This window comes from Sphaeramia orbicularis, chromosome 14 (assembly GCF_902148855.1).
Source record: "Sphaeramia orbicularis chromosome 14, fSphaOr1.1, whole genome shotgun sequence".
Classification (NCBI taxonomy): Eukaryota; Metazoa; Chordata; class Actinopteri; order Kurtiformes; family Apogonidae; genus Sphaeramia; species Sphaeramia orbicularis.
Window position 1 is genome coordinate 52,922,377 of NC_043970.1, and position 15,481 is coordinate 52,937,857.

At 36.3% G+C, this 15,481-nt stretch overlaps 1 protein-coding gene across 3 annotated transcripts in view; it reads left to right on the top strand.

The window, feature by feature from the left end:
* Positions 1–3,092: 3,092 nt before the first annotated feature.
* prdm15 (PR domain containing 15) overlaps positions 3,093–15,481 on the top strand; it is a 32,716-nt gene continuing 20,327 nt past the window's right edge. Inside the window, exons 1-6 of one of the 3 annotated variants that reach the window (XM_030154542.1) lie at positions 3,093–3,200; positions 3,679–3,727; positions 3,834–3,927; positions 6,985–7,138; positions 9,880–10,032; positions 15,369–15,471. In XM_030154542.1, the coding sequence (XP_030010402.1) occupies positions 3,694–3,727; positions 3,834–3,927; positions 6,985–7,138; positions 9,880–10,032; positions 15,369–15,471 (538 nt within the window). In that variant the 5' untranslated portion in view covers positions 3,093–3,200; positions 3,679–3,693. Of the gene's footprint in view, positions 3,728–3,833; positions 3,928–6,984; positions 7,139–9,879; positions 10,033–15,368; positions 15,472–15,481 lie in introns of all 3 variants that reach the window. The other 2 variants (XM_030154541.1, XM_030154540.1) reach the window with 2 other exon arrangements.

Here is a 15,481-nt window from a genome sequence, read left to right on the forward strand (position 1 = left end):
AGAAATATGTAGAATTAAAGTGAGGTTATGTTAATGTACTGGTTTATATTTACTCAGAAAACTAAATCTCAAGTTAAACTTTTCAAAGTGTTTCTATTATTCTACTAAAATATTTCAAGAGGTTTTATTGTCATATGCACAGGATGAAGTGTGGTAATTATACTGTACGGTCACATTCTTGTAAAATATTTAACAAAAAAAGTCCATGTTTATTTATTTTCAAGGAATATTATTAGCTCTATAATTAACATCATTTGGTGGAAAATTATACATAGTTTTAGGAAAATGAACATTGATTGTCATGTTAAAAATGTACAATAATACAATCAACATTAATATTTGTTTAGTTTCTGACATTTGAGCAAGTGTTTGAAGATAATTTTGTGTCTTTATTTTTAAAGCAAAGGGAAAAAAGGCAAACAAAAAATATAGTTTTGAAACAAAAAAATCAAGATTTGTAAACAAAAATGAAGGTTTCAACATTTTTAAGTGTAACAAAATTGATTATGTTCTGGTTTTCTTTCATTTTAAATCTTAAACTTCTGCTTGCACATCAAAATGTTTTGTCATTTTAAAAGCTGCCAATAGAAACCCACCCTTCTGCTCGTGCAGATCCCGCCCATCGTGTTCAGTTGAACTTTCAAGCAAAAATTTTTTAGAGGTGCAAAACCTTTGGACTTACAAACAAAACTTTTAAAATGACAAAATATTTTCACCTGCAAGCAGAAGTTTCAGATTTGAAATGAAAGAAAATGAGAACACAATCGATTTTGTGAAGCCTAAAAATTTTGAAACCTTAATTTTTCTTTTCAAATCTTGATTTTTTTTTGTTTCAAAACTGTATTTTTTGTTTGCCTTTTTCCCTTTGCTTTAATAATAAAGACATTAAATTATCTTCATACTAGTGGATCAGAAACCGACATGATTAAAGTCAGCTGTATGGTTAATAGACCTGGAATTACACTTATTCAAGTTCTTTATAGTTTAGTTTCTTTATTGTGAATTATACTGTCTTTTATATTGTGAACTCTTATTTTCAGTTCCAAACAAATTTGGCCACAAATGAAACCAAATGACAGATAAAACTAATCAGTACAGAACAAAATAACCTAAAAGAATGTGTGTATTCATTTCATGGATCCTCTCAAAATACCAATGCTCCAAATTCTCTTTACAGAAATGAGTTTTTGAACTTTTTGTAAATTTGAACCCTCACCAGTTGTTCTTTTTTTTTTCTCTGGACTGGGTTAAAAATTTCCACATTCAACCACCACTTCACCAGCATGTGGTCAGGCAAGTAGAATTTAATATTCAAATAATAAAGATCAAATTCATATCTTTTCTATTGTTGACTCTTCTATTTTTGTCTACACTTGTTGTTTCTGTACATTAATATTATCCTTTCTTTCTTTCTTTCTTGCTTTCTTTCTTGTTTCTTTCTTTATTGGCACAAAGCAAATTTACATAACAAGAATGGCAAAAATATTACAGCAGAGTAATATAGAAATACATTTGGAGACATGGTGGAGTGGTTAAACACAACTATTACAACTATCTGAAACAAAATAAACAAAAAAAATTAAGACATTTGAAATGTAATGAAAATATTGAAACAGAAAGAAAAATCAAGCAATCAGTCTGACTGGACTTAACCCTGCGGTATCCAGGTGTGCTTTTTAGGCACACTTTGCACTTTGTTTTAAAAAACTTCATATTATTTTTCACAATTTAAATAAGGTTAGAATTCAAAAATTGTTCATTTGTGCATGATCTTTAAAATTCTGTCCACCAACTAAAATGTGCACATTGTAAACAAAAGAAAATGACCAGACTAGCATCTGTCTGCCAAGTGTGCATTAAACGCACTGTTTCTTCCTTTATATCCACAGTTTTTGATCCAAAGCCTTTAAGGCATAAATCCTGCTTTTACTGAGATCTGGGCTTCATTTGAAAGGTGAGGGTCTACATTAAGTTATTAACGTTGATAATGTTGCTGTTAATCATTGACACATGCCAGGCTGCAAAAATCAAATAATATGTGATCCAATTTTTATGTAGTATTTTGAGAAAGAAAAAAAAAACAATTTTTGTTTTTTGCATCAAAAAATGTAGTGACATCATGATGAAAAGAGATCATTTAAAGGGTTAAAAAAATCTAAAATGAATGACTATTTGATCTGTATGATTAGAACTGACCTTGAGTTACAAAAATAAAATCAAATTAGAGCAGAAAAATAAATCAATATATAATATTTAATAGTTTGATTTATAGGTGTGCATTTTGCGCACACTTGGTGACAGATGCTGTATTTTTGAACATTTGACCTAGTGCCAAAAATAATAATGCAAATTAACCAATGTTGCTGTTAATCACTGACACATGCCAGGATGCAAAAAATAAAATAATATGTGATCCACTTTTTATGTAGTAAATTGAAAAAAAATTTTTTTTGTGTGTTTTTTGCATCCAAAAAACAAATGGTTTGTTTCCATTACAAACACAGCATTTAAAGGGTTAAAAAAAATGTGACAATTATTGAGTATTTGATATTTTTATTTACGGCTCAAGTTGATGAAATAGAAAAAAGTGTAAAAGAATAAAAAACAAACTGTATGATTTTTTTTTTTTTTTTTTTTTTACATTATTCCATAAGTGTGCCAAAAAGGCACACTTGGTGCTTAGTAAGGGCCTTGCTGGACGGGATACCAGAGGGATAGTATATGGAAGTAAATCTGTCTCATCAGATTTTGAATTATAAAAGCCACTGAATTTTTTTGCACTGAAATTATGTATCTGAATTTTTTTTTGCTCTGAAATTAAAAATCTGAATTTTTGTATCTGATTTTTTTTTTTTTTTTTTTTTTTTTTTTGCGCTGAAATTCAGTTTCTGGATTTTTTGTTATTCCAAATTCATGAACATTGTTGAATTCAGAGACAAAAAATTCAGATACTTAATCTCAGCGCAAAAAAAAATCCGTGCTAGAAATTCAGTGGCTTTTATCATTCAAAGTCTGATCAGACAGATTTACTTCCACATTAATAATCATCCTTTTAAACAGACGTACAGTATTTACCGCTCCTCGGACCCACCGACTACAACTCCCATAATGCACCGCTGGTTTCCGGTCTTGCGCCGTTTCTGGAGCGGATTGGAACCCGGAGTCAGGACTCGCTAAATGAAGGGTCTTTTGCAGAAAAGGTAACACGTTTTTCCGCAAACACACGTCCGTTTTGTCGGAAGCGGCCCCGCGGGTCGTTAGCCGAGGTGCAGCCGCTTCCCCCGCCTCGGCCCGGGCTTCCGTTTACCGCCTCTCCGGCCCGGGGCTCGGCGTTGAACGGCACCGACTCCGGTTTGGCGGTCTGCGTCTCCGGTCCATCCGCCATGCCGCCTGTTCTTTGTTACATCTGAGCACAGACGAGCCGCAGATCGGAGTTAAAACCCGGCTAGTGTTTGGGATCGACTCAAATCCCGGATCCCGTGTCGGTCCCGGACTGCATACGTTACCGTGAACAGATCCGGCTCCCGGTGCCGTTAGTCCAACATGACCTGAGTGTGGACCGTGAACTTCAGTCCTGTGCCCCCATCCTCATGTGTTTGTGTTTGAGCAGACTGCTGTGCAGAAGCTGCTCTGCTGTTGTTGTTTTCAGTCACATGTGATACAGTGAGCTGTGTTCAGTTTGTAGGTTTGGACATGATGGCAGAGCACACTGCAGAGGAGTTCATCTGTGAGTATGGACCACAGCACACTGGGTCCAGGTGAGCTGGGACTGGAGCCCAGCCCAGGTGTACTGACAGGTGTCGTGTGTGTGTGTGTGTGTGTGTGTGTTTCAGGGTGTGAGGACTGTGGTCAGTACCATGACTCCGAGTGTCCAGAACTGGGACCGTTGGTGACCGTCCAGGACTCGTTTGTCCTCAGCAGGGCCCGGTGAGTCCATCAGAACCCCAGAACTTCACAGACCGGACCACGAGAGCAGACCAAGACCAGTAGATGAGTCTGTGTGGGTGGGAATTAGGGCTGAACCATATGGACAAAATTTCATATCTCGATTTTCATGCCAGATATCTCGATATCGATACGATACGATATGACTACGGGTTCGGTGAAAACCAAGCATTTTTCAGAAAAATACAAACATCCTAATACAAAAGAATGTGGAAAGTGCAGTTTTATGTATAAGAACTCACTGCCAGTCATCAACATTAACATAAAGTACGAATAAATGAAATTTGTTGTGACTTCCAGAGCTGTACATGCAGGGTGAGCACAGGGGAAATCTACATCGTTTATATCGTTGCCTTTTCGATATTAATATCTTGAATGTTCATATCTCGATATCGATACGATAACGATATATTTTTCAGCCCTAGTGGGAATGGGTGGTGAGAGGGTTAGAGAAGCACACAGGAGAACCAGCAGATGAAAAACACTCACAGAAGAGAAATAGCAGAAGCAGTTTAAGACAGTGGTTTTCAGCCCTGGGGTCAGGACCCCATGTGGGGTCGCCTGGAATTTCTAGTAATTGATAAAAATAAAAATAAAAACTTACCTATAAAAAATATATGGTGAGTTGACAGAGACAGTCACAATCCATAAAAGACAAACTGTGAGTGTGAACCTGCAGCACTGTGGTTCAGTTTATCTGTCAAATGTTCATTGTGGTCAGTTTCAGGTGCTGCAGCTCTTTCATAATTCATAGTTTCAGTTCTTGTTTGTTCAGTATTAACCCTTTCATGCACAAATTATGAGAACTTTAATAAAAATTTTTCCTTAGTGTTTTTATTCCTCTTTAGGCATGAAAAAAAAACAATGCGATTGAAAAATTTCTTCTGAAAAATAAATAAATAAATTAAATAATTTAAAAATTTAAAAACACATTAAAAAAAAAACAAAAACTTATGAACCTATTTTTCATGAAGTTGCAAAAATGTCCACTCAGCTGGACACCACATGTTTAATTTTTGATGCACAGAAACGTATTTATTGATAAACTGTGTGAAAACTATGGGGAGGGCTTGTGATTCTGGGGGTTTATGCTCAGGAGAGATCTACATAATGTTACCAATTCATGTCAGAAAAGATATGTAGTGTCTTAAAACTTTAATAAAGATATGTGTAAAAAAAACAAAACAACAAAGCCCATGAATATACAAGAGAACAGCTGTAGAATAGCTGTCCACTGGAGTGACCAGTATGCATGAAAGGGTTAATTGTCCTCCTTGTAAATCACAGCTGCACTGACTGTACATATCCTGACCAAGGAAAATTAAATTCTCCCTTTGTGCAGTAATCTGCCTCTGTCCATAATAATATACATTATATAGACTAAATGTCCTCTAAAAGTAATGTTTATTTGCAACATAGTATAGCAAACTATTACATGATCAAAACAAATTAATTTTAGCAAAAAAAAAAAAGTCTTCATTTTGAATGTCTGGGGTCACCAGAAATTTGTGATATTAAAATGGGGTCATGAACCAAAACAGGTTGGGAACCAGTGGTTTAAGACCCAGTGCTACTTATGTGGCAGTTCCAAAATAATATTTTCTCTATATGTAACTTTTCTTATGTGATTTATCACTATTTATTATAATATTATCCTCTACAATTTGTGGTTTTTCAGTGAAAATCAAGTATTTTCCTTTATTTAATTCACTGATCATGTGGATGTTCATAAAAGATCAGATTAAAGTTGAGTGTTATTATATCAGAAACAGAGAAAACTCAAGAAAAAGGGACTTTTTTAGTGAAGATATCAATAATTGAACATAAACCCAGTGTGTCCATCCACTGTCACTGATCCAACTCCATGGGTTTTACTGGTGAACCAGTGTTGTAGAAGATGACGGTGTTTCCACGGTAACTACGGCGCTTCTGAACATCCAAATGGGTCATATCTGATGACCATGAAAAGATGAAGAACTGTATTTTTCATCCATTATTTCCATGTATTGATAGGATTAGTGGATCAACAGGTATTAAACACATCAGTAGATGTCTTTGGTCACAGGTGGATATTTGGGTCTTTATGGGTTAAGTCGTGGGTGTCAAACTTATTTTAGTTCAGGGGCCAAATTCAGCCAAATCTGGTCTGCAGTGGGCGGGACCAGTAAAATAATAACATACTGAAATATAAATACTCGACTCCAAACTTTCCTCACTTGATGAAAATGTTTACATCTGTAAGCTGTTTTTAAAACAGTGTGAATAACATGAACAAACAATAATTTCTTAAGAAAAATAAATGTAATTTTAATAATATTCTGCTTCAGTTTATCTTCTACTTATGTACATCACAACTTACAGATCACAGTGGATCTACAAACACACGAAGTATTTAATAACAGGCAGAATATTATTAAAAACATTAAACATTAAAACGTTTCAGGTTGTTGATATTTGTTCAGATTATTTACATTTTTTTGGGAAATGATAGTTCGTTTTATTGTGAATACAAGAAAATTACATGAAAATGTTTACATTTACAAACAGAAAAATTTCAAGTTGTGAGTATTTATAGTATAGTATAGCATAGTATATATACTTGATAAAATAAGGCAGAATATTGTTAAAAATCCAAGCATTTTTTGGAAGAAATTTCAGGGTTTTTTTTTTTACAATTTTTGTGTAGGGATAGTTTGTAAATATAAATATTTTCATACTGTAATTTTGCTTTTTTTGCACTAAAACAAAGGGAAAATTTGGAGTTGTCATTAGTTCTAAGTTATTATTCTATTATTTTATTGATCCGACCCATTTGAGATCATATTGGGTTGAGTGTCATGTAAATATCCCATGTGAGGAACCACCACAGATGGCGACTTCCTGGAATTTTATTTCTCCCACTTCTCATCCCACTCGTGTTAAATTTGTATCTTCAGACACTTCCATGTTTTAAATGTAAATGCACCAGTGTCTGTATTAGGTGAACACCATCCACGTCTGAAAAACACAACTGACATCTGACTGTTTTCCTTCAATCAGGTCTTCTCTACCCAACAGTCTGGAGATCAGGGAGGTGTCCTCAGGGGTGGAGGGGGTCTACGTCCTGCGCCGGCTGGTCAAGAGGACCCGGTTCGGCCCGTTTGAGGCGAAGAGGGTCGCCCATCTGGAACGAGAAGGAGCGTTTCCTCTCAAGGTTCAGCTGATGAGTCTTAAAAACTGTACAAACTCCCTCTGGTCATGACTGTGTCTCTAGCGCCACAATTCTGCATCCACCGTCATTTAAATCACTGTAACTCAGTGGTTTCCAACCTTTTTAGCCTCGTGACCCCATTTTAACATCACAAATTTCTGGCGAACCCAGACTTTCAAAACAGAGCCTTTCTTTTTTTTTTGGCTAAAATTAATTTGTTTTTGATCATGTAATAGTTTGCTATACTATGTTGCAAATAAACATTAATTTTAGATGACATTTAGTCTATATAATGTCTATTATTGTGGACAGAGGCAGTAAATCCAGGTGTAGATTACTGCACAAAGGGAGAACTGGATTTTCCTTGGTCAGGATCTGTCCAGTCAGTCCAGCTGTGATTTACACGGAGGACAATTAATACTGAACAAACAAGAACTGAAACTATGAATTATGAAAGAGCTGCAGCATCTGAAACTGACCACAATGAACATTTGACACAGAAACAGAACCACAGTGCTGCAGTTTCACACTCACAGTTTGTCTTTTATGGATTGTGATTGTCTCTCAACTCAACATAGTTTTTAATACTAAGTCTTTTTTTTTTTTTTTTAATCAATTACTAGAAATTCTAGGCGACCCCAAGGTTGAAAAACACTGCTGTAACTCCTGAACCATTTGCAATATGGAAAAATGGAAAAAAATTGACAAAAACACATTAGGGCATTGGCTGAGGGGGAGGGGTGGAAGTGGGCGGAGCATAGAGCAGCAGCGTTTTAGCGAGGTTTTCTTGGGGAAGAAAAGCAAGGTGAATTTTTGTAAATAATAGTGATAGTGCTGTTCTGGACTGTTCTACTAGTGTGTTTTGCCACGTTTTTGTTGTATGTTTCCAGTTTGTATAGTGCATTGATAGTAGTATTTTAGCTGTAAATATGTGTGTGTCAATCTCTATGCAGAACTAACCAGGGCAGAAACAGATGCAGTGTGTGTATTTGGATCAGATGATGGATGTTTTTGTCAGTGGAATGAGGGGCTGTGTCTACAACTGGACAGAAAGTGAACACAGACTATCACACAGGAAAGAAATGACTGAAAATAAGAAGAACATGGACACAGAATGATCTAGACTAGGGTTGTCCAAATCTGCGTGTTTTCCATATTTCCCTCTTCCATCACACCTGGAAGCCATTACACTGTTATCAGGCTTCTGCGGAACTGGGTGATGAGCTGATGTTTAATTGAACCAGGTGTGCTGGAAGAGAGAAATATGTAAAACATGCAGGATACCAGCCCTCGAGGACCACATTTGAATACCCCTGATTAGACAGACTAAAATGTATGAGCTCATGTGAAATAGTTGAAAGTTTCTATAAGCTCAGAAAAAAATCCCATTTAATTTATCAATATGATAAAAATTCAAGTCTGTTTTTTGTTTTGTTTTGCTAGAACACAGTTTTAAGGATTTATTATATATAATGATAATAATAATCAGTGCTGACAAATGATTAAAATTTGAATCTGATTAATCACAGAGTTGCTGTGGATTAATTTCGATCACGATTAAATATAAATTTTTAATCTATATTAATTGCGTTTCATTTTGCATGAGCGAACAGACTCAAGAAAGAAGGGAATAGATATGCGCTTAACCTGTTTGTCTTAAACTGGGTGACGCATTAGCTCAGTGTTTTTCAACCTTGGGGTTGGGACCCCACGTGGGGTCGCCTGGAATTCAAATGGGGTCGCCTGAAATTTCTAGTAATTGATAAAAACAAAAATAAAAATTTACTAATAAAAAATATATGGTGAGTTGAGAGAGACAGTCACAATCCATAAAGGACAAACTGAGTGTGAAACTGCAGCACTGTGGTTCTGTTTATCTGTCAAATGTTCACTGTGGTCAGTTTCAGATGCTGCAGCTCTTTCATTATTCATAGTTTCAGTTCTTTTTTTGTTCAGTATTAATTGTCCTCCTTGTAAATCACAGCTGGACTGACTGGACAGATCCTGACCAAGGAAAATAAAAGTCTCCCTTTGTGCAGTAATCTACACCTGGATTTACTGCCTCTGTCCACAATAATATACATTATATAGACTAAATGTGTCTAAAATTAACGTTTATTTGCAACAAATTATTACATGATCAAAAACAAATTAATTTTAGCACAAAAAAAAAAAATCTCTGTTTTGAATGTCTGGGGTTGCCAGAAATTAGTGATGTTAAAATGGGGTCATGAGTCAAAAAAGGCTGGAACCCCTGCATTAGCCGAAGTGCTAGCAGAATCCCAGACTAACATATGCTTGGTGTTAATGTGGTATTTGAAGCTGAAAGTGCTTCGGTGAAAAGAAAACTCCTTCCTGCAGAGTGTGTAATACTTTATGTGGGTTGACTGTTCTGTTTTGGGGTTTGTTTGTTTTTTTTGTTTTTTCATATTTCCATCCAGAGGGCCGACATGCTGTTTAGTGTCTTCCATTTTTATGGGTTGGTTCTGCTGCCTGTCACTACCGGATCAACTGCTCATTTGTTCATGTGCAACAGTAACTCTGCTTGGACAAACTGACCCAAATGCGTTGGCAGAGACGTTCAGAGTCATTCTGTGCTGCAGATGGGTTAATTGCGTTAAAATTTTTAATCAGATTAATCATGATGATGGATTAATCCGTGTTAATCTTTAATTTTGACAGCCCTAATAATAATAATAATAATAATAATAATAATAATAAATCCTTGGTGTTCTTCTTTGCAGATCTTCCAGAGGGACGGTATAGTTGTGTGTTTCGACACCAGCAGTGAGGAGGACTGTAACTGGATGATGCTGGTCCGACCCGCCACAGACCACAACCACCAGAACCTGACGGCGTATCAGCAGGACGACGAGGTGTACTTCAACACGTCCCAGGTACCTGCTGATCCGGGTTCATCAGGCGCCGAAAACACCTCATAACCTGCAGTTTAGACCTTAAATAATTCAACAATAGAGTCTCACAAAAAACTGTATTGGTCGTGATGAATTTTATGGATGACGGAGCAACAAAACTACAGAATAAAACCAACGTGGACCAGTAAGACATCCAGAATCTGTTAAATAGTAGATTAATCAATGTCTATTTAGATAATCAATCAGTTCGAGGAATTTCTAAAAGAATAAGTGTTTAAAATCCTCTGATTTGTGCTTTAACATTTGAATTGTTTTCCATTTTCATCCAACTCTGCGACAGTATATTGAATATAATTTGGTTGTGGATCAAAACAAGGTATTTGAGGATGTAATAGCATCAGTGATTAGCATTTTATGACAATTAATTGATCAGATAATACATTGATTAAGAAAAAAAAATAGTCAACAATGGGGAAAAAAAATGGTAAGGATTCCATAGTTCTGTTAGAAAGTGCAAAAGCCAATATACTTTAGGTCTTAATGTGTTAAATATTATGTAATCTGGCCTTAACCCTTTGTAGGGCACTCATAGAAATACTCTGAAATTCAAAATTTTAACCTTAGTGTGTTATTTGAAGACATAAGACTGTATTACTTTTGTGAAAATTAAAAAAAAAACAAACTTATATGTAGAAAATCAAGGTTAATGAAGTTACCATATTTGGTTCCTTACTCATAAGTGACAAAAAATGTATTAAATCCAAGAAGGAAATATAAAAAATACAAGAAAAACACATGTAAGGTGAAAGGAACATGTAATTTCGAACATTAGACCAACATCAGTGCTGCTCCAGACCCCTGTCCACATCCACATGAACCCTTTGAACATCATTCCTTACATTAGTACCATTACTTCATGGTACCAAACAAAGCAGGTCCACTCACTGTTCATGCAGAGGTGGACCTGACAGACCCTGGAGACCACAGTGGACCTGACAGACCCTGGAGACCACAGTGGACCTCAGATTGTTGACCCACTGTCCTCACTGGAACTGTTGCTGTCACTGTCTTGGCCAGGACTCCTTTGGAAAAGAGGTTCTTAATCTCAATGGGATCTTTTTTCCTGGTATAATTTAAAAAAAAAAAAAAATTAAAAAATGCATGTGGAAATGACCAAATATAGTCACTTGCCTTGTCTGAATTGTGAAGTCAGTTTAAATTTTATGAGGTTAAACCAACTTAAGTCTCACATTTAGGTTTTATTCATCATCCTTTAATAAAGATGTGAATGAGATGAGTCAGAAACTGCAAAAACCTTCATGTTTTTCACTCATTCATACGTTAAATGTGACCAGAATCAGCAGGTTTTCATTAAGAGAGAACACATTTCTTCCTTTTTCTTCCTGTTTTTACTTGATGTCAAGGATCCAACCCCTGTTTGGTGTGTTTTGTCTGATTTAAGAAAAAGTCAAATAAAAAAGCGAGGCCCTGTTTGTGCTGAGTTCAACGAAAGCTTTAAAAAAAGATAAGTCCCATTCATAATGGTCTAAAAAAATAGTCTAATATTTAACTCGTTGAACCCTAACGTCTCCTCATTGGAAAATATCAACTTCCAGAGATGGTAGGATAGAAATGTTTCTGTTTCTTATCGTCTCTTGTGGGGAAGAGAGCATCTACTGTAATTTCCGGTCTATAAGCCGCTACTTTTTTCCACCTGTTGTGAACCTGTGGCTCAAAAATGATGCAGTTAATTTACGTTTTCAAAGAAGGAAATAGAGCTGCTGCATGTAAGCCTGGCATCAATGAATCTATGGTGAGACGTTGGAGACGGGGTGGGTGTGGCCAATAGTCCGGAAAATACGATACTGCTGGTTTAAAATAACAAAATCGATGCCTGAACATGATGAGATTATGAAGATGATGATGTTGAAGATTAAGGCCCAGTTTACACAACAATGCTCTCAGGTGAAAGTGACAAAATATTTCATCAGATGGGCCTTTTATTTAGACCACAGGTGTCAAACATGCGGCCCGAGGGCCAAAACCGGCCCGCTAAAGGTTCCAATCCGGCCCGCGGGATGAATTTGCAAAGTGCAAGTTAGGGCATCAAACTCAAAAATAATATCATAATAACCTATAAATAATGACAACACCAATTTTTTTCTCTTTGATTTAGCACAAAAACATTAAATTATGAAAATGTTTACATTAACAAACTATCCTTTAACAATAAAATGTGAATAACCTGAATAAATATGAGCAACCTGAAATGTCTAAAGAAAATTAAGTGCAATTTTAACAATATTCTGCCTGTTACTAAAAGTTTTGTGCCTTTGTAGATCGGCTCTGTAATGCATGTGTATAAATGATAAGTTGAAGCACAGTATTGATGAAATTGTACTTATATTTATGAACAAATTTCATTTTTTTTTCAGGTTATTCACATCCTTTTTGTTTGGGTAGTTTGTAAATGTAAATGTTGGCATAATTGAATGTTATTTTTTGCACTAAAATAGTTTGGAGTTGTCATTATTTATTGGCTGTCATTTTACTGGTTCGGCCCACTTCAGATTAAATTGGGCTGAATGTGGCCCTGGAAGAAAATGAGTGCGACACCCCTGATTTAGACGGCAACGGTGTTTTTGGGGGTTGAAAATGCAAAAAAGTGAAACCACCTTCCAGAGTGGAAGTCTTAAAAATGCTCCGCTCAGGCATCACCGTCTAAAGTACAGGTGTCCAAATCATGTCCTCCAGGGCTACTATCCTGCATGTTTTAGGTATTTCCTTCTTCCAGTCTGCCTGACAGTCGTTATCAGGCTTCTGCAGAGCTGGATGATAGGCTTATCAGTAGAACCAGGTGTGTTGGAAGAGGGACACATCTGAAACATGCAGGATGCCAGCCCTCCAGGACCAGGACTGGTGACCCCTGTTTTAGATATTTCCCTCTTCCATCACACCTGGAAGTCATTACATCGTTATCAGGCTTCTGCAGAGGTTGATGATGAGCTGATCTTTAATTAAACCAGGTGTGCTGGAAGAGGGAGATATCTAAAACATGCAGGATACCGGCCCTCCAGGACCGGGTTTGGACACCCCTGGTCTAAAGGGTTAAAAAACGCAAAAGTGCGTTTTCTCGTCACGTAGAGTTTACACCACAGACAGGAACCAGTACAGGAAAACAACATGTGGGATTATTTCCCTGTGACAGACATTATGTTAACGTCCTGGCCTCGGGGTTAACCAGGACACACATATATAATCTCCCACCCCCTTACCCCCTCCTTCACCTACCCTAAATTCATATGTCAGATTTCCTAAGCAACTTAAAAATCCTCACATATCAGACTAAATTCTGACTCTGCACCAAACACAGAATTGCCGTACATGACTGTTCTGTTCTGATCATATCAGGAGCGTCACCAACTCTGAGTCTCTATATCAGGTGGGGCTGGTTGATTATAGGAAAAAAACAATAATCACGATTATTTTAGCAATAATTGAAATCACGATTATTAAAAACGATTATTTGTTAACCTTAAAGTTGTTTATTTTTTTTCTTGCAAAACAATGTAAAATATACTATTTAAACATAAAGCTTTTAAACACTAAAACAAAGTATGTTCACTTGTGTACGAAACAAAATAATCTTTGAATGCAAATAAGTATACTGTAAATTCAAGTATGTTTCCTTTTGTAAACAAATAGTGCAGTGTAATTAAACTGCTGTAGAACTGTAGCAATAAAAAAAAAATCATGTAAAGTGCAAATTATAAACTCAAGTATGTTCAATGTATGAAACATGGTAAATTATATCCATATATTCAGTGGCGTGCCGTGAGGTTTCAGTTCAGGCCTTCTGTAAACATCAGCCATCTATAGAATACACACGTGCACTAAAACACAACAACCATACACCACACAGAAAACCAACATTAAGCCACAGTGTTACACCACGCATCCAACAATACACAACATTAAGTAAATACTGAAAATCCTACTCTGAGTAAAGGAACAATATATTCCAAAAATCAAAGCACAGTTTGCCAAAATGCAGGAGTTTCATGCAGAAATCATTGAACAGCCAGCAAAGCAACAAAACCTTCCATAACCTCCTGGTTATAGCCTACGCAGTGTTCCACACTGCACAACGCTTGCACAGTGTAAGGTGGCGGTGGTTCAACTTTAGATGGTTTAAAGGTTTGTTGTGTTAGCGGTCGGTGCGGACACAACTACGAAACACTTTTTACACGTGATGTGTTTTTGCTCTTCGTCTTCTTCATCAAGCCCAAAGTGATTCCATACAGTTGAAGTTGACTTGCCTTTTTTGTTTACCAAGCGCTTCTGCTGTGATTCTCCTGCCATTTTTCCAGACCGCTGGGTACAACTATCCTGGTGGGGTGGACCTGCCGGCTAGCTGGCAACTGGAGCTGAGAGGGGGGCGGGGCCCAGTAGCTCATGGTAGCTTGCGTGCGCGTGAATTAAAACAACTCAAAATTAATAATCGTTTTCACTCGATTACATAATTTTTGTAATCGTTGAGTGTAATAATCGAAATTGTAATTGAATTTCGATTAATTGCACAGCCCTAATATCAGGGGTGTCAAACATGGGGCTAAAACCGGCCCACCAAAGGGTCCAATTCAGCCCATGGGATGTACAAGAATTACACTAAAGACATTAACAATCAAGGATGTTGAACTGGTTTTATTTCAGGTTTCACATACAGAACAACATGATATAATAAGTAAAATAATAACCTATAAATAATGACTCCAAATGTACGTCTTGGTTTAATGTGAAAATAATGACATTATGCCTATAAATAACAACAACTCCAGATTTCCTTTTTGGTTTAATGTGAAAAAATAACATTACACTATGAAAATATCTACATTTACAAACAATCCTTCAACAATAAAGTGTGAATAACCTGAACAGATATGAACAACTTCAAATGTCTAAAGAAATTCTGTGTAACTTTAATAATATTCTGCCTGTTACTAAATGTTTTATGCCTTTTGTTGATCCAATCTGTAATGTACGTGTATAAATGATAAATTCAGGCATAATATTATTAAAATTGTACTTATTTTTCGGTTTTTTTCCAGATTATTCACATTTTTTCCTGAAAGGATACTTTGTAAATGTAAATATTTTCCTAATTTCTAAGTTAAGTTATTCATAACTTATTTTTTTCCACTAAAGCAAACAGAAAACTTTGGATTTGTCATTACACATCATTCATTTTTATTTCCTGTGGACATGAAATAATAGGATTCCTTCTGATAAAAACGACCTAAAAGTCTTGGTTTTACCTGGTTGATGTTTCAGAGGTGTTTTTCTTTCGGTTTCTTCAGGATGTTCTACCAGGGACTGAGCTCAGGGTCTGGTACGGCGCCTTCTACGCCAAGAAGATGGAGAAGCCGATGCTCAAACCTCCGCTTCAGCCGCCGCCCCCAGGTTGACCCCG